Raw genomic sequence first — 27930 nt, 5'->3', positions numbered from 1 at the left:
CTGACACAGGCTGATAACATTAACACAGTCTGTGTGTCTCTGTGGTGCAACGTGTCGCAGCTTTAACAGCATCTCTCTGGGACTTTATTTTTAAAAGGTTCTGTTAGAGTAGAGGTGAGTACCTTTAATGCCCTAATTCATTATTTACAAGTAGAAACAAACAGGAGATATTATTATAGCCTCAAGTTCAACTGACAACAACACAGAGTGAGTGTTTGCTGTGTTATATAGTAGCTGGAGAGGTTAGCCACAGTAGCTAGTAGTGTTGCTAACAGTAACAGACAGCAGTAATGTTTATGGTGACGGTCATATGATGTGATTGTGAATGATGATGATGAACACAGTGTCACACAGACAGCATGACATGTTGTTCACACACAGCTGATGTTTACCTCCAGTGTTTTAAGGATTTAATATACTTTTGGGGGTAAATAAATGAAGCTAAACTAAACTATGTCTGAAGATGTTATGCCAACCCTTTTACAGTTTGAAAATAAGTTTATTATTGCCATAAAAGGCAATTCTTCAGAACATAATCATTTAAGAATGTTGGCTGATTTATGCAAAATGAAAGTGTAATTGTAAGTAAGCTGTACTTTGAATTTAATGATAGTAATGACTTGAGCTCAACCCTTGGTATGAGAAGGAATATAATTGACTAAAAGATAAAGACAAAAAGTGATGCACACAGCATGACATTGCATTAATATGTATTTATATACTTTTGGGTGGTTAAATAAATCAAATTAGCCTACTGTATCTTTGAACAGTCTTGCAAAGCTTTTGTGTGCTGTTCTGAAAAAAGTAGTTACAACATTATTTGCTTTAAAAGGTTCCTTCTTCAGCTCATAATCATTTGTATGTAGGTATAAGTAATACAAAAGTGTAATTGTAAAACTAATATTTATAATGCTTTTGCAAAGAGTGTACTGAACTTGATTGATTTTATATTGGCAAAAATACTTACTGAAAACTTTTATTGCAAAAGCCGGTATATATGTATATATAACATCATAAAACTGTGCAAGGTGGTCATAAAATTAGGCAATCATGGTAAAGCATACAGAACCACCCATCATGATTCAGATATTGACTGAATGTATTATGGTGAAATTCATCACTGCAGATATGAGCTGATACTGTAGAATGTTTTACAGTATAGTTAGGCATGGCAGTTTTGGGGGTTAGGCTTTGACTTTTTACAGGGGCCAGTTCCAAATTGCAGCCACCTATTAGACCCCTTAACAGACGACGTCACACTGATAAGAACCAGTATGCGCCCAATGAAACCCATTCTGTCAGGTCTCGCTAGGACGCGCCTATAGCCAACACACAAGAGGGGGTCGGGGTGTGCTGAAACCACAACCAGCGCACCCCGAAACAACAGGTTGAGAATTGATTGCATGAAACAATCACCTGTGCGTCCAGTCTCAATGTTAGTAAACAAATAATTGTTCTATAAGTGCTCTTTTTTAGAGCGTTTTGAAGGAGAGTAAGGATACACATGTTTTTATGACTGTTGGTAGAGCATTCCACATTTTGGTGGCATTATAGCAGTAGAATGAATTTAACCCCTTGTTTGAGCCAAATCTGGGTTGAACGTAATTTGTGGAGCTCCCTCTGGTGTTGTGATTGTGGACTTAATTGACATTTTGGAAGTAGTTTGACAGGTACATGGGTGTTTCTGTGGTGTAGTGTTGTGATCTTGTAGACCCGGTCCATTGCAAGTTGTTGTGCTCCGTCTTCAACCCTGAGCCATCCCACCCTATACTAGCAAAGTGAGCAAGGGTTAAATGAGTTGTAGGTGTGAGGCCAAGCAGTAGCCTGACCAGTTTGTTTTGGGATGTCTGCACTCTGCAGCCTTGTTTTTAAGACCTTAGTGGTGTTAATGGTACCATGAGGTGCAGTGCATAGTCGGAAGTGACATTTGTGACATTGGATGAGTGCTCCGAGTCCTGTTAATAGTCCTCAAAGTATTCTTACTGAGTACTGACCAGAGAGTATCCTGTACAAAAATCTTGTTCTTTGGTTGACTTTTTTTTAATTACTTTTGTTGCCATTCTTTCACTGGAAAGTAGTATTTTGAAATTAATTATTTGACACACAGGGTGCCAGCGGCAGTGAGAACAAGCAAAAATATTTAACAGTAGGACTAGTTAAAATATCATTGACATTGTAATATGTTATGTTTGGAGAGGTTTGACAACATGCCCTCTGAAGCCCAATGTTATACTTTGTTGCACAAAGGTGCAACTCAGCCAAAATAACAGATTTGAAAATCGATTTGGTTTTCATCAAGCTAGCTTAGATACACCACTGAGTAATATCTTAATATGAATGCACACTTCTCTGTGCATGTGTCAATGATAATGTCGTCTCTGTCGGGGTGGAAACCTCCCAAACGGTTACTTTTCAGGATTCAAAATTCAAAAAGTAGCAGATCTGCAAGCTCAAATCAAAAAGGATCTGCTACTTTTGATGCCTTTGTGTGAAAAAACAAAATCTCAACAGTTTTTTGAAAAAAATCTGGAAAATATTTTTTCAAGATTTTTCAAAAATAGCAGATCTACAAGCTCGTAGCGCGGCACTCGGTGCCGCGCTACGAGCTTGTAGATCTGCTATTTTTGAATAGCCCAAAGAAATCTTAAAATGAGACGCAGATGCGTCCCCGGTCTTAATGGGTTAAATATCTTGTGTGGGGGGAAACTACTTTATTGTTGTGACCAGATTTAATTTATAGCTTTTATAACTAGGGCTAAGCTACTGTATAGTGATTTATTGATAACCTCACAATAAATCACTGCACCCAGCAGGTTAATGTGTGAATTAGTTGGTGGTGGCTGATAGCTTGTCTGTTTGGCTTCCGTTCAAGTCCATATTGTCTTATTGTGGATTAGAATATCTAGTTTATTCCAGCAACTATATGTTTTACACCATCTTAAAACGATGTTTAGAGCAGGGATCTTCAACGTTTGTCAGGCCAAGGACCCCTTAGCTGAGAGAGAGATGAAGCAGGGACCCCCCACTACATATTGTATAACATTGTGTTGCAGATTAAACGTTTTCATAGATGTCGATAGCTTCATAGACTTGTTTGACAGTACTGTCATCAGTGTTAATGTGTATTGTCAGACATTAATACCCTCAATTCTCAGAAAACCTGACCTTTCACTATGTACTTGGTCTGCTCTTTTGTCCCCCCACAATCTACACCAAACCTCTTTGCCGAAAATAGCAGATCTACAAGCTCACAACACCTCGCAGTTAGTGATGTGTCGGTCATGATCGATTGGCTCATAAGAACTAGTTCTTTGCCGTGAGCGTGAACGAATACGTTCATGACTCGAAACTGTTGCGTTCACGGGTTCGTTCATGCCCCGCCCCCCGATCCGCAGACACACACACACACACGCACACGCACACGCACGCACACACACACACGCACACGCACACACACACACACACACACACACACACACACACACACACACACACACACACACACACACACACACACACACACACAGGAGGACGGGAGCTTCAGCGTTCTTCCCGCGACAGACAGGCGGACATGCATTGCAAATTTTGTGGATTGAAATGAAGCACTGCTGTTGTGTTGTTAGTGTTGTATTCATTGTTCCTGTACAAAAGACCGATGGTGACCAGATAGCACGACATTTAACTATGAAAGAAATGCAGACAACGATTGTCAGGTCACGGACAATTAACACGTTTCAGAATGAATGCAAGATGCAATCTGCACAGCCAGTCAGCCACATAGTATACCCAAAATAATAATAGTAACCAGAATGAATAAAATGTTTGAAAATAGCAGTTCTACAAGCTCACAATGCGTTGTGAGCTTGTAGGTATAAAATAGGGCTAAAGTGGTAAATGTATGTTGTATAATGTAATGTAATGTAACAAGTAACTAAAGTTTTCAAATAATTGTAGTGGAGTAAAAGTACAATATTTGCCTCTGAGATGTAGTTGAGTAGAAGTAAAAATACTAATAATTGAAAATACTCCAGTAAAGTAAAAACACTTTATTTATTTATTATTTATTTATATTTATTATTAATTTAAACATTACTTCTACACATTATATTACAAAGAAGATGGTGCAATTAGATCGTGAATGACAGTGCTGTGTTTCTGTACAGAGTAGACTACTGTGCAGTCATGTCAGTGTAGTCAGTGGGATCAGATGCACACAGTTTCATGCAGTTAGCGTAGCGCATCGCATACGCTCCGCCGGGACCTGAAGCGGAACTGAACGAGAACGTGAACGAATCATTTGAACGAGTCTTTGCCGTGAACTGAACGAGAATCATTCGTTCACCGAAATGAACTGTTTTTCCCATCACTACTCGCAGTGTGAGCCGTTGTGAGCTTGTAGATCTGCTATTTTTTGGCTAAAGTTCTCAGAATAAGGATGCTAGAGTTGAGTTCAAGTGGTTAATGTAAAAAAAATAATAATAATTGGCGGCCCGGGCCCCCCCTGTAGTAACTCTGAGGACCACTTAGGGGTCCCGGACCCCCTTTTGAAGACCCCTGTTTTAGAGTAAATGCTACCCATTAAAAAGTACCCACTACAGGATGAACATGCTCCAACAACCATCACATTTAATTATGAGTGTACCTGTGTGAAAGTATCATTATGAAAATATGATATCTCTGTTTTGTTCAGTCTTTGAGGGAGGCTGATAGAGGCTTATTGTAGGATTGGATAAAGTCTTGTTTATTCCAGCAGCTTTGTTTTCCTTTTGATAGCAGAGCTTAAGACAATGTTTGTTTACAGTCAATACTCCCAGCAGTTTGAGGCAGGCTTAAGTTAGCCTTCTGTTCTACAGCCTTAACCACAGTGGGTTACCCCTCCTCTGTGTCGTTCACGCCCCTTCACCCTGGTTGGCCTGTTCTGGTTTGGCCCCCGCTTTAGTCAAATGAGGAGGAGGAGAGGGAGTTTGATCATCCAATTGGTTGTTGCTAGCCTGGTAAACCCTCCCTCCGGAAATCTCATTTCCATTTGATTTCAGGAGGGAGGGTTTACCAGGCTAGGTTGTTGCAGCCAGAGAGCATCTGTTTGGTAATGAAAAGAGAAAAAAACAACAACATGCTTCCTGAACAAAGTTGTAGTTAGTTAAACTTATTTATTGAAATGTCAGCGGTTGCAGACACTCTAAAACAGGGGTCTTCAACAGGGGGTCCGGGACCCCTAGGCGGTCCTCAGAGTTACTACAGGGGGTCCGCCAAATCATTGTGTGATTTTTACATTAACCACTTCAACCAAGCATCCCTATTCTAAAGGAGAACTTTAGCCAAAAATAGCAGATCTACAAATCTACAAAGTGGTTTGATGTAGGGGGAAAAAGAGCAGACTAAGTACAGAGTGAAAGGTCAGGTTTACTAAGTATTGTTTAAGTGCATGGTTAACATGAATCCAACATGATAGTGCTGTGAAACAAGTCTATGAAGCTGCCTATGAAATCTATGAAAAAATGAATATTTTATACAATATATAATGGGGGTCCCTGCTTTATCTCGCTCTCAGCCAAGGGGTCTATGGCCTGAAAACATTGAAGACCCCTGCTCTAAAACATGGACAGATTACCGGGGATTCCACAGTCAGGAAATTCCTGGAAGTATTTCAGAATTAATCAAATGTTTTGTAAAATGTTTGGATATACATAGTTTTGGCTATTGATTTTGTCTATTTAAAAAAACATGTCCCAAAACATGTCTTAATATTAACGTGAAACATGTAACATGGTCAAATGTAGTTGTGCTGTGCTGCACAAGCTGCTTGAGTGTGGCCTAATCATGTATACAGGAATAGATCTACCGGTAAATTAATAGATCTACAAGCTAACGACACTTTGCAACGTGATGCGCTGTTAGCTTGTAGATTTGTTCTTTTTGTCACATTATTGCACCATATCAGTGGTTCTCAACCAGTGGTCCGGGGACCACCGGTGGTCCTTGAGGGGGTTCCAGGTGGTCCCCAGCTAAATGATGGAGAGTTGGTAACCAAATGGACCCTTATAGATCTTTAACTCTTGAGAGCGTAAAATGAAACCAAATGGACCCTTACGGGTCCATTTTATCGTATCGTATCGTATTACTTAATGAAATAATTGTTATTTTGATCAACGTTTGCCTGTTATATCTCCTATGGTACCAACATCCATACATCATGGATGGAATTGTGGACAAAATCTTATCCAACGATAACAAAATATTATAAGTTTTGGGTCTGAGAGTCTAAATCTCATCAAATGGTCCGTGGCTGAAATGCCGAATTGCTGAATGGACCTTGATGTGAAAAGGGTTGAAAACCACTGGGTTAGTGATTAACCCATTAAGACCTGACTGAGGTTCCGATTCTACAAAATGTCTTCTAAATCCTAACAGTTTTTTGAAAAAACGCGCAAGGCTTTGGATCCGCCTTTCAAGACCTTCGATAGGGCTGGCTCCTCCAGTCTACTGGTTCTCAAACTTTTTCATGTCAAGGACCCCCAAAATGTATGTATTTGGCCCCCAACCCCCATCTCAAAATATTTTGTTCCAGGGACCCCCCAGAAGCAAAGATTTGAGTAAAAAAAGATTCGCTTTAAAAAATATATATTGAAAGATTTGCACACATTTTCACGATTTTAAAGAAAATATCAGATCTACAAGTTCATAGTATATCTTAGTGCTGCACAATTCATCGAAAAAAGATTGCGATCTCGATTCAGACACCTATGCAATCTCGATTTTAAATTATGGTGATTTTTTTTTCAATATAAAAAATAAATGATTTTTTTTTTAAATTTTTGCTTAATATTTTTATATTTACAAGAGAATCGTGTGAGAATCGTGATCTCAATTCTTATGGAGGAAAATCGTGATTCACATTTGAGCAAGTATCGTGCAGCACTAGTATATCTGCTATTTTTGAATTGCAAAAGTGTTAAATAATGCTTTTTTAGCTCAAATCAAAAAGTGACACAGATGCGTTCCAGGTCTTAATGGGTTAATCACATACTGTAACCCAGTGGTAGTAAGGCTGGCTAACCATTATTTAATCACCAGACATCAGCCTGTTCTATTCATAAACCCATGAGGTTTATGGTGTTTTTTTTTCTTCACAATCACTCACCAGGGTGTAACGCTGACTAAACACAAGCTTAAGACACACTGATCTGGTTGTACATTTATTTTATGGCGTAATCATCACAAAATCTCCTTTCCTGGTTCATGCGGGGAGACATTACTTACTCAATGTTTTATCTCTTTCCTTTATTGCCCATGGCAGTTAGAAAGCATATTCTAGCATTTGTTCTAAGGGCAGAACCCAAGTATATTACTTAAAGGACGACTTCACCCATTTTCCATATCTTCATATAATTGGTCCTCTACTGATGATCATGATAAAATGGTAGACTTTTGTTCTGTGTCTCATAGCAGGGCTGTGGACACTTCAGAGCGTCCACAACCAAGTGACATCATCGTTGGGCAGATTAATTTTTTCAAACAATATTAAATGTTTTATTCATTTTTTATTAACGCGAGAACAGTGGCTTCCATTATAGCTTGCTAACTTTTCAGGAATAGAAAGCCTGCTGTTTCTATTAGCTTGTCGGGTTGGAAAATGTCCAAAACTGTTACTTATCAGGATTAAAATAAAAAAAATGTCTAAAGTAGCAGATCTACAAACACAAAATTCGCTTTGTGCTGCGTTTCAAGCTTGTAGATAGATAGCTAGTTCAGGGATGTGCACAGATAGACTCTACTGTAGGTGGTGCTAGAGCACCTGCCCTTTGCCCTCTTGACCAGAAGTGCCCTTTTGAACAAAAAGAAAAAAAAAGTTTTTTTTTTTTCAGTTTACAGCAGGGGTCTTCAACAGGGGTCCGGGACCCCTAGGGGGTCCTCAGAGTTACTACAGGGGGTCCGCCAAATTTTTATGTGATATGATTTTTCTTTTTACCATAACCACTCGAAACCTAGCATCCCTTTTCTGAGGAGAACTTTAGCCAAAAATAGCCGATCTACAAGCCCACAACGCCTCGCAGCGCGAGGCGTTGTGGGCTTGTAGATCGGCTATTTTTGGCAAAGAAGTATAGGTGTAGAGGGAAAAAAGAGCAGACCAAGTAAACAAAAAAAAGTTGAATTTACTTGAGCACCTGCCCCTCAAAATGTCTGTGCACGCCACTGGTTTCAAGCTTGTAGATAGATAGCTAGTTGATGCTTTTGTGACGCTGTAGAGAGTACCATGAGCTGTTAGATGATCACCTCACTACTCTTGTCAATTCCCCCCCCCCCCCAGAACACCAATGCAATGCTGCTTCTCAGACACTGTCAACGCCTGACAACAAGACTTGGACCTCTCAACAACACTCAAAGGTACAGTAAGCGGCTAGATCACACATCGAGATCACACATTTTTGTTCGGTCAATTGCGTAGGCCCTCCTACACGATTAACCGGAAAAAAAGTGTTATCTCGATTCAGACGCCTATGCGTTCTCATTTCTAAATGACGCCGATTCTGTGACGTCATGCTGCGTTTGTGTGTTTTGATTATTTGCCTGAACAATCCCAATTGCAATGTCCATCATACTTATTGCAAAAAAAGACACTATTAATTAATCGAACATTATCATCAAAAAACAACCATAGCATACAACTGGATTTGTCGTCTCTCGTCCGTCTGTATACAGTATCTGCGTTGTCCTGTGATCCACACATACAGTACAGTAGTCTCGCGTAGCCAGACAACTATTCCACAATCTCCGAATGTTACATAGAGTCTGGAACTACACCTCCTGAATGTTGTATAGAGTCTGGAACTACACCTCCTGAATGTTTTATAGAGTCTGGAACTACACCTCCTGAATGTTATATAGAGTCTGGAACTACACCTCCTGAATGCTATATAGAGTCTGGAACTACACCTCCTGAATGTTGTATAGAGTCTGGAACTACACCTCCTGAATGTTATATAGAGTCTGGAACTACACCTCCTGAATGTTATATAGAGTCTGGAACTACACCTCCTGAATGTTATATAGAGTCTGGAACTACACCTCCTGAATGTTATATAGAGTCTGGAACTACACCTCCTGAATGTTATATAGAGTCTGGAACTACACCTCCTGAATGTTATATAGAGTCTAGAACTACACCTCCTGAATGTTATATAGAGTCTAGAACTACACCTCCTGAATGTTATATAGAGTCTGGAACTACACCTCCTGAATGTTATATAGAGTCTGGAACTACACCTCCTGAATGCTATATAGAGTCTGGAACTACACCTCCTGAATGTTATATAGAGTCTGGAACTACACCTCCTGAATGCTATATAGAGTCTGGAACTACACCTCCCCAAATCCGAGAGAGGAAACTGGCACTTCCGTTCACGAAAATATATTTTGAAATATCTTTACATTTTATTTCTTAATTTCCATTTCTGCTAAGCAGCACGCTATATATACTTAGATGATTTTGATTTATGTTAGGATGAATTTGCGCGACTATAAGATGAAACAGAAGTAGGGAGGAGGCTTCACATCTGCTTTATATTTTATCCCTTTAAGACCTGAGTTTTTTTGAAAGTTTTGAAATTTTGAAACATTTTGAAAAAAATCTAAAACATTTTTTTTTCAAGATTTTTTCAAAAATAGCAGATCTACAAGCTCGTAGCGCGGCACTCGGTGCCGCGCTATGAGCTTGTATATTTGCTATTTTTGAATAGCCAAAGACATCTAAAGTGACACAGATGCGTTCCAGGTATCAATGGATTAATGATGGTCAGAGCTTCTGAGTCCCAGACTGTATGACCGGAAACATTTGAAAATTTTGGGAGGCAACAGTCTGGCCACGCGAGACTACACATACAGTAACATGCATTTTTAGCCACTCTTTGCATGACCTGGACAAAGATCAGAGTTTAATAGTCTGCTGTGGCAAGCAAGGACATTCTCTAGATTAACTGGGTAGAACAGGAGTATCCACAATAAAGCCAGTCACTCACAGGTCAGGTATTGCTACATGGTAACTGAAGTTAATCATTGCCTCAACAAGAGGAAACTTCTCATATGTCTTTTATCAGACAAGCTTCTGAATTACTGCCACTATCTTACCTTTTATTTGTTTAGTGCTGTTTGGTGGAAGTGCTGTCACAATGATTTACTGAAAGGAGGAGTTCCCACCACGTCACGACACGAGGAAGGGTCCCGCTAGGGTAGCGTTCAAGACCCTCCGCAGTGTTACACATTATTAGACTTGTCCGTTTGCATAAAAGCACTTAAACCAGTGAGCAGCAGTGTTGCCAAGTCTGCTCGTTATAAGCGACTTTTAGTTTTTCTGTTAAGTTGCTTGTAAATATTGGTGGTTTGCGTTTTTTTGGCCTTGTTTCTGAAGTGTAGTTGCTTATTTGGGCTTTCTTGAAATCAGTGGTTCTCAACCATTTTCATGTCGCATCGCGTTGTGAGCTTGTAGATTGGATATTTTCAAATAGCTGATGTACAGTATATAGGTTTAATGTGTGATCCAGTCGCTTCTTTTAGTCTTGTTTTCATAGACCTGGTTGTTTGTTTTTCTTGCAAAATCTGGCAGCACCGGTGAGCGGTCCATTAAAGCAGTCGGAGGACTTTCAAGTTCTGGGCGATATGGATTTGACCAAATACCTCCATATCTATTATTGTGACGATGATATTAATAATGTGACAATAGCATCACTTTACTTTTCTCAAAACTTTTCAAAAATAGTCGATCTACAAACTCACTACGAGTGATTAAACCAAGGAAAAGACAACGCATGCCATATCCAAAATCCAAGACAAAATCTAGTCTCATATCGATATATTGCCCACAGCCCTACACATCCTACACACATCCTACACATAGTGGCAGCGGTGGCCTAGTGGTTAGAGGGGCGGCCTTGATACCGGAAGGTCCCTAGTTCGATTCCCCAATTCATCACATCAATCATGAATCACCGCTGAATAGCCCTTGAGCAAGGCTTCCATGCAGGGTCCGGCTGGAAACAAGCTTCGTGCTTAGTCCGACACCCTGGGTAAACAACAAACTTTGCTTTTTGCCTACTGTTAACCCATTGAGACCTGAAGCCGATTCTACATGTCTCCTAAATCTCAACAGTATTCTGAAAAACGTATGTTTCTATATCAGTGGTGCTCAATCTTTTTCATGTCAAGGACCCCCAAAATGATATGTATTTGGCCGCGGACCCCCATCAAAATATGTTGTTCCAGGGACCGCCAGAAGCAAAGATTTGAGTTAAAAATGTTCGCTTTAAAAATATATATATTCAAAGATTTGCACACATTTTCACGATTTTTCAAAAATAGCAGATCTACAAGCTCGTAGCACGGCACTCGGTGCCGCGCTATGAGCTTGTATATCTGCTATTTTTGAATAGCCAAAGTGTAAAATAAAGCTTTTTAGCTAAAATCTAAAAATTACACAGTTCCAGGTCTTAGCTGGTAAAGTTAGTAAGAAGAAGAGGCATTGACCATAAAATAAGCAGCAGGACATTGACCCTCCAAATTAGTGGCATTCTGGAAAACATTAACAAAAACAGTTTTTTATTTATTTCACTCACAGGAAGGAAGCTTTGCCAAACTCCAACTTGACCCACATCCACGTATCCTGACTGATACAGTTTATGAACTGTAGTGGAATATGACCAAATGTGGCAATAACCCTATTACCACGTCTACCGCAATTGGAACTTGTAAATTCAATTAAAGGAAAAAAAACAGAATAAAATGAGTGGAGAAACATTATTTGTGAGCTACAGTGTAGGCCAGGGGTCTTCAACGTTTTCAGCCCAGGGACCCCCTAGCTGAGAGAGAGATGAAGCAGGGACCCCCCTCTATATCGTATAAAATTTAGTTTCAGATTAAACTTTTTTTGTTTACTTGGTCTGCTCTTTTTCCCCTCTACACCTATATATCTCTTTGCCAAAAATAGCCGATCTACAAGCTCACAACGCCTCGCAGCGCGAGGCGTTGTGAGCTTGTAGATCTGCAATTTTTGGCTGAAGTTCTCCTCAGAAAAGGGATGCTAGGGTTCAAGTGGTTAAGGTAAAATAAAAAATCCTATCACACAAAGATTTGGCGGACCCCCTGTAGTAACTCTGAGGACCCCCTAGGGGTCCTGGACCCCCTGTTGAAGACCCCTGCTGTAGGTTCTCTTTTCTCAGTCAAAAACCCCCAAATTAATATGTATTTTGCTGCAGACCCCCATCTGAAAAGGTTTTGTGCCAGGGACCCCCAGAAGAGAATGTTTGTGTTAAAAATTAATAATAATAAGAATGTCCCATGGTGTTTATGTCCGCAGACATCCTCTACGCCTGGCCCCTGGTGCTTGGTGTGCAGCAGACCACCACTCCAGCAGCAGTGAGGAGAACCACAGGTCAGGAGGTCAACGGTTCCAGTGGAGCCAGTACCACGCCACCTGGAGGCATGGCCTGGCAGGACTGCTGGCTGGGACGGGCGCCGTCCTGGCCTATGGCCTCCACTACAGCAAGGTTGTTAGAGAGACATCTGATACATTTTGATTGACATTACAAATGTTCTGACTTCTGATTATAATTATTGATTGGTTGAATGGTACCTCTGTTTGAATAATATACAGCAGGGGGTCTTCAGAGTTGCTACAGGGGGTCCGCCAAATCTCTGTGTGATAGGATCATTGTTTTTTACATTAACCACTTGAACCCCAGCATCCCTATTCTAAGGACAACTTTAGACAACTTGTAACTTTTTCCCCCTCTTTCGGCAAAGAGGGGGGAAAAATGAAGACCAAGTACAGAGTGGAAGTTTACTAAGTATTGACGGTTTAAGTGGTTAAATGTCTGAAAATACACATTAACATGAATCCAACATCTATGAAAAGCTTTAATCTGCAACACAATTGTATGTAATATTATATAGTGGGGGTCCCTGCTTCATCTCTCTCTCTTAGTTAGGGGGTCCTTGGGCTGAAAAGGTTGAAGACCCCTGATATACAGTATAACTAGTGCCATTTAGTTGCTATAGTGTTACCAGTGCAGTTTTTCATCACAAAAATAAATGACAGCAACAGTAGTTTATTGTCTAAAAATAACATAGATAATGCTACAGCAATGACTTACACATAATGCTACCAAGATATATCATTGTCATGAATACTGGTGTGCATGGCTGTAATACAATCCACACAAATCATGTGTTAATTTAACTGAGTGTGTACAAATGTAACATTTAGAAACATTTGTACACAGTTAAAGCTGCAAGCCTTAACTTATTTTAATAAATACAATGTTATTTTAATCATGTGTATGGCTATGGTATACCTATAACTAGTATAATTACATGTTAGTTAATATACTTGATGTAATTAACATTAACTATAACTAGTACATCTGTAGTGGTTGGAGGAGGTCTCCCTATTCTTCCATTTAGATTCTGTTGTCAGGTAGGACACCTACTGGTTGACAAGTAGTACTGCCTGAAGCTTGTTGGCACAATATCTGCCCTGGACAAGCAGGGATTTTAATTGCCCCCTATGACTAAAATGTCAAATTAAAAACACCTTAAATATTTTAGTTATTTTAGAAATAGTTCCTCTTTTACTCAACAACGCCCGTCACAAGTTGATGATGTCATTTGTCCATGTGTATACAGTCCAACCCTAAGGAATGTTATTAGCATGTCCTAATAAAAAAATAACTTTATACTTCCTATGGTTCCTATGAACATCAAAACAATATTTGAAATATGATTTATTAGCACATGCATTCCATACATTCCATAGGGCTGGACCACACATGGACAAATGACATCATCAACCTGTGACGGTGTTGTCCCCCTTCAGTAAAAGATTTCTAAAATAAATAAAATATTTAGGGTGTTTCAAATTTAAAATTTTAGTTCTAGAGGACACTTTAATGTATTAACCCATTGAGACCTGAAGCCGATTCTACATGTCTCCTAAATCTCAACAGTATTCTGAAAAACGTATGTTTCTATATCAGTGGTTCTCAAACTATTTCATGTCAAGGACCCCCAAAATTATATGTATTTAGCCGCCGACCCCCATCTCAAATATTTTGTTCCAGGGACCCCCCAGAAGCAAAGATTTGAATAAAAAATGTTCACTTTAAAACAATATATATTCAAAGATTTGCACACATTTTCACGATTTTTCAAAAATAGCAGATCTACAAGCTCATAGCGCGGCACTCGGTGCCGCGCTATGAGCTTGTAGATCTGCTATTTTTGAATAGCCAAAGTGTAAAATAATGCTTTTTAGCTCAAATCTAAAAATGAGACGGTTCCAGGTCTCAATGGGTTAAAGCATATTTGGCTTATTAGCCTGGGATCATTTTAAATGAACTCTCCCAGTTTGACTGTGCTGGACTTGCTCTCCACCAAATGTTCTTTTGGTTTAATCTCAAGCGTATGGTGTTTTTCTTATTGTGTGGTTTGCAGACAGAGCGGGCAGCCACCACCACCAGCACAGTTAAACCTTCAGGGTCCTTCCCCATCTACAGCCAGGACGAGGTGACCAAGCACCGCACGGTGCAGGACGGCGTGTGGGTCACCTACAAGGGCAGCGTCTATGACATCACGGAGTTCGTGGCCATGCACCCGGGCGGGGACAAGATCATGCTGGCGGCCGGCGGCGACATCGCCCCCTTCTGGTCGCTGTACGCCGTGCACAACGCGGAACACGTCATGGAGCTCCTCTCTGAGTACAAGGTGAGGAGGTTGGTGGATCATGAAAGGATAAAACAACTAGAAAATGTGCTCCTCGGAGCACAGGTCTCCGCCAGGCGAGGTGGTAAAACTGTTCCTGATTAATTCTGTCTTACCTATTTATATTACATATTGTGATGTGACACGAAGCTTGACCAATGTTAGGTGTTCACAGGACGGACACACACACACACACGGACGGACAAAGTGAAAACATACTCTCCACCATGCCTTCGGCCTGGCGGAGACTTCGGCCTTGGGTCCACTTTCTGACATCTTCTTTAAGAATGCGGCACCAGCTTCATCAACTTGAACGTTTTCTAGTTCCTTAAGTGATCTGTAGCGTCTCCTCTTACTGGTGTAATGTGCTCGTTGTCTCCGCCAGGAGACATTGTTTTCACTTTCCGCCCCCCCCCCTCGGCCAAGCTAACATTGGTCAAGCCTCACGTGACACGTGACAATACGGTGAAATAGTGTGATCTGATTGGCTAGTGACGTATAGCGGCCTATAAATACATGTGTCACTTTGAAAGAGTCTTAGCCTCTTTCAAAGTGAGGTAAGACAGGAATAATCACGAAATGGCTGAGAAATGGCGGATACTGTAACAATTGGATAGGACACTTACACAGACAGGACAGATAGGACACTTACACAGACAGGACGGATAGGACACTTACATAGACAGGACGGATAGGACACTTATACAGACAGGACGGATAGGACACTTATACAGACAGGACGGATAGGACACTTATACAGACAGGACGGATAGGACACTTATACAGACAGGACGGATAGGACACTTATACAGACAGGATGGATAGGACACTTACACAGACAGGACGGATAGGACACTTACATAGACAGGACGGATAGGACACTTATACAGACAGGATGGATAGGACAGTTATACAGACAGGACGGATAGGACACTTATACAGACAGGATGGATAGGACAGTTATACAGACGGATAGGACACTTGTGTCATGTTACTATGACACGGTAACATGTTCTATTTTTTGTAAGAATTAGAACATAAGAATTAGAACATTCCCAACACAAGTCTGCTGGCGGAGACTTGTGCTCCGAGGAGCACTTTTTCTAGTTGATGTTGTCTTTAATCTATTGAATACTGTGACCAGTGCCTTCTTTTCCTTTCGATGTTCTTTACAGACTCTTGTACTTTTTCTTCCAGAGAATGTAGCAATCTTTGCTGTGTCATGTTGTCAGCATTTGTGGCTCGTCTTCGTTTTTTGTCATTTAGGGATTCAATTGCTCTTTGTCTCTGTTTCTTAGCTTTGGCCTTCTGCTGTCGGCGTTGCGCCTTTGCTTCTTCATGAGGTTTCAGACGATGATTTCCTGCTTCTTCAGTTTGCGTAATGAGAGTTAGTTGCATTGTGTGATCTCAGCTGTGATCTCTGTTTGTACTGGAAAGTACTGTTCCTGAATGATCCTGTCTAAGCTATTGATTACTTCCAAAGACATAAATAGTCTTTGGAAGTGACACACCTATTTATAGGATTTTATTTCGTCATGCGTCCCTCTAGCCAATCAAAAGCATTGGTGACAACATATTGTCACGTGTCACGTGAAGCTTGACCAATGTTAGCTTGGCTGGGGGGGGGGGGGGACGACACAGCGGGACGGGAACGAAAACATACTCTCCACCATGCCTTCTGCCTGGCGGAGACAATAAATGAAGCATAGCGTTAGTTCATGCAGGACACGGAAGTCTTGCACGCCTCAGCTGTAATTGGCTGTCAGTCAGCTGATGTGAACATCAGCCTACTATAGCCTCCTATTCCCCATTCACAGCGCTGCTGGTCATTACGTCACACATTCATACTCCAATCACAGCTCAAGGAGGTCCCTTTAAATACGGCTTTGCATTCACTACTAGGTCTCTGCTTGTCTTGCTGCCCTGCTTCACTGCTGCTTAGCTGCCTCCTCCACCCCAGCCTCCACCTTTTGATCAGAGTCTGGGGTGGGGGTTCACGGTTTTAACCCTATGTAAATTATGCCACTGCTGTAAAGCATCCCAGCCCAAACATTAAGGTAACTAATAATTGGGCCGTGCGACCCGGAAATGACCGTAATAATCATAACACAGGAGCAAAAATATTTTTGGGTGGCCCACCGGCCCACCAGGCATATGCCCGGTATGCCAAATGGCCAGTCCGCCCCTGATATCTGCTAATTCAAACTAATATGTCAATGTATTGCTTATTGTTTGATATTGTATCCCTATGGGGTTTTGCTTCATTCCCTGATTTGGGAATGTATTCCATTTGTTGCAATAAATGGTTAAATATATTTGTGAAGTGAGTGTTCCTGACTGAACTAGTCAGTCACCAAACTGGGGGTCCCCAAATTATTTTGGGGGGGGTCCCCAGATGATTAGCTTAATGTGAAGTGTATACAGGTTATCTGCACATTTATAAAGTTAGAATTTAATGACTTTTAAGACCTTTTTAATACCAAATTGGCCAAATTGTCAAATATTACATAAGAAAGAGACGGACATTGTGAAAAAAGCCGATCTACAAGCTCAGAACGCCTCGCACTTCACCCAGTTCAAATATGATTATTTTGGGTGGTCGCGGCCTGAAAAGTTTGAGAACTACTGCTCTAAGTCTTACCTAATAGCATCATTCGGGGGCGGTAGTGGCTCAGGGCTAGAGTGGCCGGGTAGAGTGAACTGGAAACTGCAAGGTTCCCAGTTCGATCCCGGGCTGGGGGGGGTCTCCCCCAGAGTTAGTGTTTGAGGTGTCCTTGAGCAAGACGCTGAACCCCTAATTGCTCCCGATGAGCAGGTTGGTGCCTTGCATGGTTTCCTCCGCTATCGGTGTATGAATGTGTTTGTGAATGGGTGAATGTAATGCACAATCTATGTAAAGCGCTTTGGATAAAAGCTCTATATAAATGCACCATTTATCATTCTTTTACATATTGTGTTTAATTTTGTGTTTAACACCAGGTCGGTGAGCTGAACGCTGAGGACCAGAAACGCCAACAGAAGCAGCAGGCGAACACCTCTGACCCGTACTCCGGCGACCCCGAGCGCCACCCGGCCCTGAGGATCAACAGCCTGAAGCCCTTCAACGCCGAGCCCCCGCCCTCCCTCCTCTCGGACAGCTACATCACCCCCTCCCCGCTGTTCTTCAAGCGCAACCACCTGCCCGTGCCGCCCGTGGACCCCGCCTCGTACCGGCTGCGGATCGAGGGTCTGCCCGGCGGGGTCCTGACTCTGTCCCTGGACGAGCTGAAGAAGCGTTTCCCCAAGCACACCATCACGGCCACGCTGCAGTGTGCAGGTCTGATACGATTATTATTTGGGTAAAAGATATATTTGTTGTCGGGCAGAAAACTCTTATTTCAATATTTTAACTTTTGGTGTTTTTTTCGTAAATAACACACCTATAGGGCATCGCAGTTCCCGCCCACTTCCTGGTGCCGGAAGTAAATACTCAATGCATTTTTCCCATTGACTTTTCCAAAAATATTTATATCAATTCATTTAAACCTAGAATCAAGCCATCCAGGATCCTGGTGAATCATGACCATAAAACGTTTGATTCTGTGAAAAAACTTTTTTTTAAACGGCAAAACAAAGGGTATTTATTAAATATAGTATATCATATCATTAAATATAAAATAAAAAAAATCACAGAAAAAAAGGTTTTATGGTCATGATTCACCAGGATCCTGGATGGCTTGATTCTAGGCTTAAATTAATTGATATAAATATTTTTGGAAAAGTCAATGGGAAAAATGCATTGAGTATTTACTTCCGGCACCAGGAAGTGGGCGGAACTGCGATGCCCTATATGATCATACTACAGCGTCACACAAAAGCATCAAAAGTAGCAGATCTACAAGCTCGACTTTTGCTATTTTGGAATTTGAATCCTGGAAAATGTATAGTTCTGGACACCCGACAGACAAAGTAAATCACAATATAACTGAAACCCAGGATAACAAATTAAAGCGTAATGAAATGTTTGTTTCCAATGTTCAAAGCAGAACAAAAAATACATATTCCATTAAATGATATAGCACCGGCCCGGACGGTTGCCGTAACCGTCTAGGCACCTAGGCGTGTGTCACGGGTTCGACTCCCGTTCCCGACGGCCTTTGCTGCATGTCACTCCCCATCTCTCTCCCCATTTCCTGTCAGCCTGCAACTGTCCTATCAATAAAGGCATAAAAGCCACAAAAAAACGTGTAAAAAAAAATGTATACAGCACCAATACATTTTTGCTAATTAACATTTTAGCACGCAGCACGTCACATGAATTTACAAAATACAAAACCATTGAAATAAACTACTTAAAATCCCTAACAATTATCAAACCATAAAAGCCCAAATTAGAGTGCATCACTAACCTGTAGCTTTTGCCATAACAGTTTTTGTCACACTGTTTTTTATAAGAGTTTAGATTGAGTCTGTGCCTGACACATAGAGGCAGCTCATTCCAAAGAGAAATACCTGTATAAATAAAATAACTCTTGCCACAACCGTTGACTCTTGGTATCTCATATACCGTGTGGTTTGATGTATAACCAACTTAGTATTACTCCTAAGTTAAAGGTAGTCAGGGGGCGTCACTATTAAAAATGTTGTACATATGACCCAGCTTCAGTTGAGCCACCCTGTACCTCACAGGGAACATCTCTACCTCCCTAAACTCATAACCTGTACATGTGTCCTAGGACAGTGGTTCCCAAAACTGGGGGTCTGGACCCCCAAGGGGGTCCCCAAATTATTTTGGGGGGTCCCCAGATGATTAGCTTAATGTGCAACATTGTTTTCTCACTCAACACTAAACAAACCCACATACAGTATAAGTGTATACAGGGTATCTGCACATTTATAAAGTTACAATTGAATGACTTCTAAGACCTTTTTAATACCAAATTGTCAAATATTACGTTAAGAAAGAGGCAAACATTGTGAAAATAGCCGATTTACAAGCTCACAACCTTGTCCTGGGAGCAGCATTCAACAGGTATCTAATGGTGTTGTTTTGTACCGTCTGTAACCTATCCTAGGTAACCGGCGCTCTGAGATGAACACGGTCAAACAGGTGAAGGGGCTGAACTGGGGCATCGCCGCCATCAGCAACGCCACGTGGAGCGGCGCCCGGCTGAGGGACGTGCTGGCCGCCGCGGGCTACGGGCCGGAGGTGGCGGGGTGGGCGCGCCACGTGCAGTTCGAGGGGCTGGACAAGGACGTGACGGGCACCACGTACGGCGCCTCCATCCCCCTGAACAAGGCGGTGAGCGACGAGGGCGACGTGCTGCTGGCGTACGAGATGAACGGCGCCGACATCCCCGCCGACCACGGCTACCCCGTGCGGGCGGTGGTCCCCGGCACGGTGGGCGCCCGCAACGTCAAGTGGCTGGGCAAGGTCATCGTGAGCGCCGACGAGAGCACCAGCCACTGGCAGCAGAACGACTACAAAGGTAAGGGCTGGGAATCGTCTCTCTCTCGATTCCGAGTCTTGGGGCCACGATTCCCATTTCGTTCGATTCAAAACTATTTTAACACATTGACTGCCTGAGATTAAAACATAGTTTTTCATCCCCATGCCAGCGCTTTTTACCTTATATTGACAATCTTTGGAGAGCCGCGGGAGCAGCGATGTGTACAAAGAAGTAAACAAAGGGTGTCTGGGGGGAGGCGGTGGGTCTCCTCTATCCACAGGAACAAAAACATTTTTACTGCGATCGGCCATTTTGTTGCTATCGCCCATTGAATAAGGCTTGTTTTCACAAAAAAAATAAGAAATCCGAGCTAGATGTGTTTTTCTACAAATAGGAGTGGACAGAAGTGACGTTTTTTTGGGATGACGTCACATCCCTCCATTCCTTCTATCAGTGTCAAGGGATCATTCCTAAGTTGTGTTAGAGCGCCCTCTTCTTTTTTGCCAGACCCGAAGGGTCTAAGGACAAAAGAAATGGCTAAGGACAAAAGAAAAGCCCCCTTTCGTCCATACATGGGCATGTTTTGTACCTGTTTTCTCCATACATGGGTAAAAAACATGGCCCCGTCCGTTTGTCCTTAGGTCCCAACCAGAAAAGTCTGTCCCCCTTTCGTCTATACATGGGCATAGACACAAGCTGACACGTCATGTGAAATCCGGCTTAGCCTGGGTCTGGCAGAACCAGGTCTCCTGGTCTTGTTTTTAAAGACGTATGTTTACGTCCTTGGCAGGCAAGTGTTTTATTTAAAAGGACATATGCATCACTTTTTAATCTGCTCTGAGGAAAGTTGCGGCCGAAAGGCGTTAGCGTTCTCTCAATAAAATGAGAAACTGCATCTGAGCCACTGCAGTATTTATTTTGGAGTGCCGCTCTTTCCACTTTCCACTTGGTTTTTGATTTGAATTGTATACACAGCTGAGCACCCACTGCCTAAACTAAGAAGGCTTCCAGAGGAAGCGCACCGGTTTTTCTTTCTTAGACGTAAGCATACGTCCTTGGTAGGCAATGTGTTAACCAGCAAAAAAAAATATATATATATATATACATATATATATTTAATTGTGGATCGATTTTGAAGCGTGATCAAATCGTGATTCTTACATATACAACCCCTATACAAAGGCTTCTCCCCCGGCGTGGACTGGGACACGGTGGACTTCAAGTCGGCCCCGGCCATCCAGGAGCTCCCCGTCCAGTCGGCCATCACCCAGCCGTCCGAGGGCTCCACGGTGGACCGCGGCGCCGAGGAGCTGACGGTTCGAGGCTACGCCTGGTCGGGGGGCGGCCGCGAGGTGGTGCGCGTCGACGTCTCCCTGGACGGAGGCAAGACGTGGGCGGTGGCCCGGCTCATCACCGCCGAGAAGGGCCAGGCGGCCGCGCCCTCGCCGCCCCCCGGGCGCGCCTGGGCCTGGAAGCTGTGGGAGGTGACGGCGCCGTTCCCGCCCGAAGCTCAGGAGCAGCTGGAGATCGTGTGCAAGGCGGTGGACAGCAGCTACAACATGCAGCCGGACAGCGTCGCCCCCATCTGGAACCTGAGGGGAGTGCTGAGCAACGCCTGGCACAGGGTGACCGTCAAGATACGGGAAGACGACGAAGAAGAGGAGGAGGAGGAGGAATAGACCTTGATGGTGTGGTGGCGCCCCCTGTGGGATCGTGGTCCAAATAACATGATATTCCGTCTTGATGGTAAATCTCGCGTTGATGTCGTTGTTGTCGGGCAGAAATCTCTTATCTCCAAATCTTTACTTTTTGTGTTTTTTGATCATACTACAGCGTCACACAAAAGCATCAAAAGTAGCAGATCTACAAGCTCGAAACGCGGCGCGAATCGGCGCGTTTCGAGCTTGTAGATCTGTTACTTTTGATGCTTTGATGCTTTTGAATCCTGAAAAGGAACAGTTTTGGACATAATATGAGGTTTACGCCCGACAGAGACGATATACTGTAGTGCAGGGGTCTTCAACAGGGGGTCCGGGACCCCTAGGGGGTCCTCAGAGTTACTACAGGGGGTCCGCCAAATCTTTGTGTGATATGATTTTTAGCGGCGCTAGAGCGGGTCCTGCTCTATACCTGACTTTGTCCGTGTTCACCGTCAACGCTCTGATTGGTCAGACCTGTCAACGCTCTGATTGGTCAGACCCGTCAACGCTCTGATTGGTCAGACCCGTCAACAAAGTGATTGGTCAAGCTTCACGTGACACGTAGCTATAAACACATTATAAACACATATCGATGACAAAATGTATCAAAGGCGCCGCTACCTTCACACAGGGTGTGATTTTTTTTTTACCTCAACCACTAGCATCCCTTTTCTGAGGAGAACTTTAGCCAAAAATAGCAGATCTACAAGCTCACAACGCCTCGCAGCGCGAGGCGTTGTGAGCTTGTAGATCGGCTATTTTTGGCAAAGAGGTATAGAGGTGTAGAGGGGAAAAAAGAGCAGACCACGTAAACAAAAAAGGCTTTATCTGAAACACAATTTTATACAATATAGAGGGGGGTCCCTGCTTCATCTCTCTCTCAGCGAGGGGGTCCTTGGCCTGAAAACGTTGAAGACCCCTGCTGTAGTGCCTTTTCTCTGAAGCGCTTTACAACGTGCGTTACATTCACACATCGACGACGGAGAGGCAACCATGCAAGGCACCAACAATGCCAGGTGTCTGGCAGAACTGACAGACACAGGAGGAGGAGCTGTGGAATTGAACCTCCTGATCTGCCTAAGCCATAGTCTTATTGTGTTATTATTATCGAAAGGAAGATGATGATTTTTTTTGTCTACCCCGAGGAGAAGAGCTCCTCTAAGACTATATCTATATATTTTTGATGCTTTTAGATTCATAGGAACGGCAGGAGTTGCTTTGCACATGACTTTTCAGAAGACGTACCCCGTATTTTCCGCACTATAAGGCGCATCTGAGTATTAAGGCGCACCTTCAATAAATGTATTATTTTTCATATATAGGGTGCACCACCGCATTATAAGGCGCATCCGCACTATAAGGCGCACTGACGGTGCGCCTTATTAGTGCGGAAAATACGGGTAGTTGTGTGACCACCGCGGTGTAAAGTAGGAAGGAATCTCAGGTGGACGGAACAGGAGGAGATAAGAAGACAAAACATTTCCAGACAGCGGATTCTTGTGGGCGAGCAAGCAACCAAACAAACACTGGCTCTTTTAGCATGGATGGGTACGAGTGTATTTTATGCTTTTTGAAGATCTTTCTTTTTTTATCTACAAAATCATGAGTATATTAATAAGAAAATTAACCGTGAATCGGAATTATGAAAGTTGGAAGAATTATGTGTGAATCATGCAATATAGCAACGTTATGGTCCTTTTAAAGGGATAGTTCACCCAAAACATTACGTATATTCTATCGATTACCTCACCCCATGGAGACTTGAATTCATGGATATTTTAGCCAATAATTTGATGAGGAGCGGGGGTTCCGGTAGGAGACACAAAGGAGACCATGTGGTTTAGACTAGTGAACCATCTAACCCTCTGTGTAGGAGAGTGGCAAAGAGGTAACGGTAGATTCCAGGAAAAAGTTATTTTTCTTTAATAGGTCACTTCCTAGGAATCTCCTAAAGTGTTGTTTTACAGCTCGTTAAACATTCAGCACTTTCATTGCATTGTGGTTTTGTCCAGTTCGCTTCCTGCTTGTCAACACGGCTCTGCTAATCCCACAAATAACCCCCGTTTATTTATAACCTAAAATAATAATAATACAAATTTCTCAGGAAGCATTATTGAATTTTACTGAAGAGGAATCCAAAACGCAGACAATTAATTTACGTTGTGTTATTTAGCAAATAGGATTATGTACAATTATTCTGTTTTAGAATAAATGAAACCCAATCTCATCATGCTACTTTAATTGATTTAATTGAACTTTCATTGAGCCTGGAGATCAACAAGGGAAGTTAAGTTTAAAAATGTAATGTTAGGTTTGAAGAAAGGGGGGGGGGGGGGGCAATATGCTGCCCACAATAATACTCAGCTGTTATACTTGTGAGTGTAAGAACTCCAACCACACATAAATAAAATATTCGGCCTTCTTGCCAAGAATGGCAGAGACATTCCGAACACAGATTTATAGGATTACACTTAACCCATTAAGACCTGGAACTGTGTCATTTTTAGATTTGAGCTACAAAAGCATTATTTTACACTTTGGGCTATTCAAAAATAGCAGATCTACAAGCTCATAGCGCGGCACCGAGTGCCGCGCTACGAGCTTGTGGATCTGCTATTTTTTGAAAAATCGTGAAAATGTGTGCAAATCTTTGAATATATTTTTAAAGCGAACATTTTTAACTCAAATCTTTGCTTCTGGGGGGGTCCCTGGAACACAATATTTTGATGGGGGGGTCCTCGGCCAAATACATATAATTTTGGGGGTCCTTGACATGAAAAAGATTGAGCACCACTGATATAGAAACATACGTTTTTTCAGAATGACTGTTGAGATTTAGGAGACGTGTAGAATCGGCTTCAGGTCTCAATGGGTTAACTGTTTTGTGAAATACCATATGTACTGTAACAGCTGGTCAAGAAGATGAGCTTGTAAGATGAAGATTATATATCGTTGCTGTCGGCGCAGAAACCTCTTATTTCCTCTTATCTAACTTTTGGTGTTTTTTCCTAAATGAACGCCCTACTTTCATTTCATTCTACAGCGTCGCACAAAAACAGCAAAAGCAGCAGATCTACAAGCTCCATCTTGTCCATCTGCTGCTTTCGATGCTTTGCGAATTTGAATCCTGAAAAGTATTGGACTTTTCGCATTTTTCGCAACTTTCCGCATATCGCATATTTCGCATATTGCCGCATATTTCACAACTTTCCGCATAATTCGCAACTTCCCGCAATTTCACCGCATAAAATTACAAAAAAACTGCATATTTCATCGCAAAATCAAGGATTTTTGCCCGCATAATCAAGAGTTTTAGCCCGCATAATCAAGAGTTTTAGCCCGCATAATCAAGAGTTTTAGCCCGCATAATCAAGGATTTTTGCCCGCGTTTTTCTGGAGGGTCTAATATGAGGTTTCCACTCGACAGAGACGAACGATACGGTGAATGCTCCCATTCATAAGAGGAAATGAAACTTCTTCCGCATGTCAACAGCTGTGTTTTGGCTTTAGTTTCACCATGCATTGAAACACCATTAACCCATTAAGACCTGAAGCCGTTTCTACAAATGCCTTCTAAATCCCAACAGTTTTCTAAAAAAGGCCGATGTTGCTATATCAGTGGTTCTCAAACTTTTTCATAATTGTCAAGGACCCCCAAAATGATATGTATTTGGTCGCAGACCCCCCCCATCTCAAAATATTATGTTCCAGGGACCCCCAGAAGCAAAGATTCGAGTTAAAAATGTTCGCTTGAAAAGAACATATATTTTCACAGATTTGCACTCATTTTCACGATTTTTCAAAAATAGCAGATCTACAAGCTCATAGCGCGGCACTCGGTGCCGCGCTATGAGCTTGTAGAGCTGCTATTTTTGAATAGCCAAAGTGACTTTGGCTATTCAAAAAAGTGTAAAATAATGCTTTTTTTTAAGCTCAAATCTAAAAATGACACAGATCTCATTCCAGGTCTTAATGGGCTAAACATAGATTCATGAGATTTGTCAAAACAGCTAAAATGTTGGTGTGAGTCATGCATGCTCCACATAAAGTGACATAAATATATATTTATACAGTACATGGCAAGATAATAATAATGTTGGCTATACAGAAAGACATTTCGTATCTTTTTTTGCAGCAGTGTGGAATGTAAAGAATATGAAGAGGGATTAATTTAATGACCACATATGATACGCAGTAAAAAAGTATATACATAGTGAAAGTGCATAGACTATAAAAGACGTGATTTTGCCCGACAGCAATGAATCGATATGGTGTTTGCACGTTGGACCAAAATGACTTCATGTTTGACCAAAAATGACTTAATCTTCCAGTTAATTAAGACGGTACAACCCTCGTATTACCTCCTGCCCTTTCCTTTAACATCTTTAATGAGGTGATGAAACAGGAAACAGGATATGAATTGGACATGAGGTCGTTTCCTGTCGAACAAGGACGTGCTGCTCCTCCAGCTGTCAGGAAGGAGGGAGGCAGGGAGGGAGGATGACAAATGTAATGTATTCATCATGAGAAAATAAAGACAATGCTAAACTTTTCTTTTTTTTTTTTCTTTTTTTTTTTTTTCAGATTGGATAACACATCGTTTTATTAATTAAAAAGTTCCAGATTTAAAGTCCTGTACGTGTAATTAGAATACAAAGGTGTGTGGTATAAGGATATAGTATAAGTATAAGGATATAGAAACGAGAATAAATGAACAAAGAAAAGGGTCAAAGTGGCAACTGACAAGTCAACCGAACGTCACTGGAATCTGATGGAAAGTTCTTCTTCAAAGAAATACCAGTGTTGCCAGGTTGTGCGAGAGAAACAAGCAACAAGGTTCTATGAAAACAAGCCCCAAGGAAGACAATGCTAAACTTGACTGGATGAAAATGGAAGAAAACAGAATAGAAGCATTGTAGAGAAACATCTAAAGGACGGTTTGTAAAACGCCCTGCAGGAAGTCAGGAGCCAGTCTGATGGATATGATTGAAGTCAATTCATAGACGAATTATGTTTATATATACATATATATATATAATGTATTTTAGCACAGTGATTTCCAACCTGTGGGCTGAGGACTTTGCAAGTGGTCCCCTAAATACTTGGCAAAATACTAAGATTTTAACATTAAAATATTTAAAGGCATACTGTGTTACTTTAAAACCTTGGAAAGAATAGTTTGTCAAAGTTGGGTTTCATTGAAACAAGCCAGAACACAATCGATCGATTTGATCATTAAAATTAAACATGCTCTGAGTGTGGCCTTGATCCAGAAAAGTTTGGGAGCCACTGATTTAGTATACTTGACATCATCATAGTCACCAAGCCACCAGTTCCCCTTACACAGGTTTCATTTTTTCTTTCATTTTTGTATACTGCATCATGAGATAATTTGTAAGCTAAGCAGAAGTCACTGTTATGATAAGTGATGAGCTGGCTGCATGTTCTTCTTAGTCACTTGTGGTTTTATTTACAGTATCATCTTGCCCTGAAGAAGACCTCTGTGCTGAAATGTTGCTTTTAATAAATCAAGATTTCTGGCATTCAAAATGAGTTGCACATTCCTGCCACTGAGCTCACCGACACCGCATCCATACTGTAAAAATAGACTAAATGATTGTCTCCGCCAGGCCGAAAGGCATGGCAGACACTACGTTTTGCACCCTGTCCGTCCGTCCGTCCGTCCGTCCGTGCGTGTCCGTCCGTCTGTCTGTGAGCAGCTAATCTCCGGCACTGTTGGCCCGGGCGCTACGAAACTGTGCACACACTCACTCCCTGGATGCCAATTCAGAACCTCTGGCCCAAACGGGAAAGGTCTGTTTTGAACAAAATGCCTCAAATCATGAACGCAGCATGTAATTTCCGTGAAATTTCACACGCACATTCCCACTAGGCAGAGGAAGAAATTCCCTACCTGACCTGGCGGAGACCACTTTTTCTTGTTTGCATGCTGTAGCTGTTCCAGTGAATTCTACCGATATATACTGTATATTATTGGTTTGGCTGATGTTATCGGACATTATTTGACTTTTATGACGGTCATAGTTATACAA

General features: G+C 41.9%; 1 protein-coding gene and 1 long non-coding RNA gene across 2 annotated transcripts; both read left to right on the top strand.

The window, feature by feature from the left end:
• On the top strand, positions 1-22012 carry suox (sulfite oxidase). The gene is made up of 7 exons (XM_084062682.1): positions 1-114; positions 8309-8385; positions 12347-12536; positions 14482-14751; positions 17728-18064; positions 19803-20216; positions 21360-22012. Exons 2-7 carry the CDS (start codon positions 8321-8323, stop codon positions 21854-21856), a joined length of 1773 nt encoding a protein of 590 aa, XP_083918808.1. The 5' UTR covers positions 1-114; positions 8309-8320; the 3' UTR covers positions 21857-22012.
• A 119-nt stretch (positions 22013-22131) lies between these two features.
• LOC311049233 lies at positions 22132-23458 on the top strand. Its single transcript, XR_014601178.1, has 2 exons — positions 22132-22184; positions 22806-23458. It is a non-coding gene; the product is annotated as an uncharacterized lncRNA (long non-coding RNA).
• Positions 23459-27930: the final 4472 nt, after the last annotated feature.

The sequence above is a fragment of the Gymnoscopelus microlampas genome, assembly GCF_963454915.1.
Source record: "Gymnoscopelus microlampas genome assembly, chromosome: 7".
Taxonomy (NCBI): Eukaryota; Metazoa; Chordata; class Actinopteri; order Myctophiformes; family Myctophidae; genus Gymnoscopelus; species Gymnoscopelus microlampas.
Note: the sequence above shows the minus strand (reverse complement) of the source record. Positions and strands in the feature narration are given on the sequence as shown.

Coding starts and splice junctions, on each gene's coding strand:
- suox (XM_084062682.1), top strand. CDS start 8,321: ATGCTGCTTCTCAGACACTGTCAACGCCTGACAACAAGACTTGGACCT. Junction 18,065..19,802: donor GGCCACGCTGCAGTGTGCAG/GTCTGATACGAT, acceptor AACCTATCCTAG/GTAACCGGCGCTCTGAGATG. Junction 20,217..21,359: donor GCAGCAGAACGACTACAAAG/GTAAGGGCTGGG, acceptor CCCTATACAAAG/GCTTCTCCCCCGGCGTGGAC.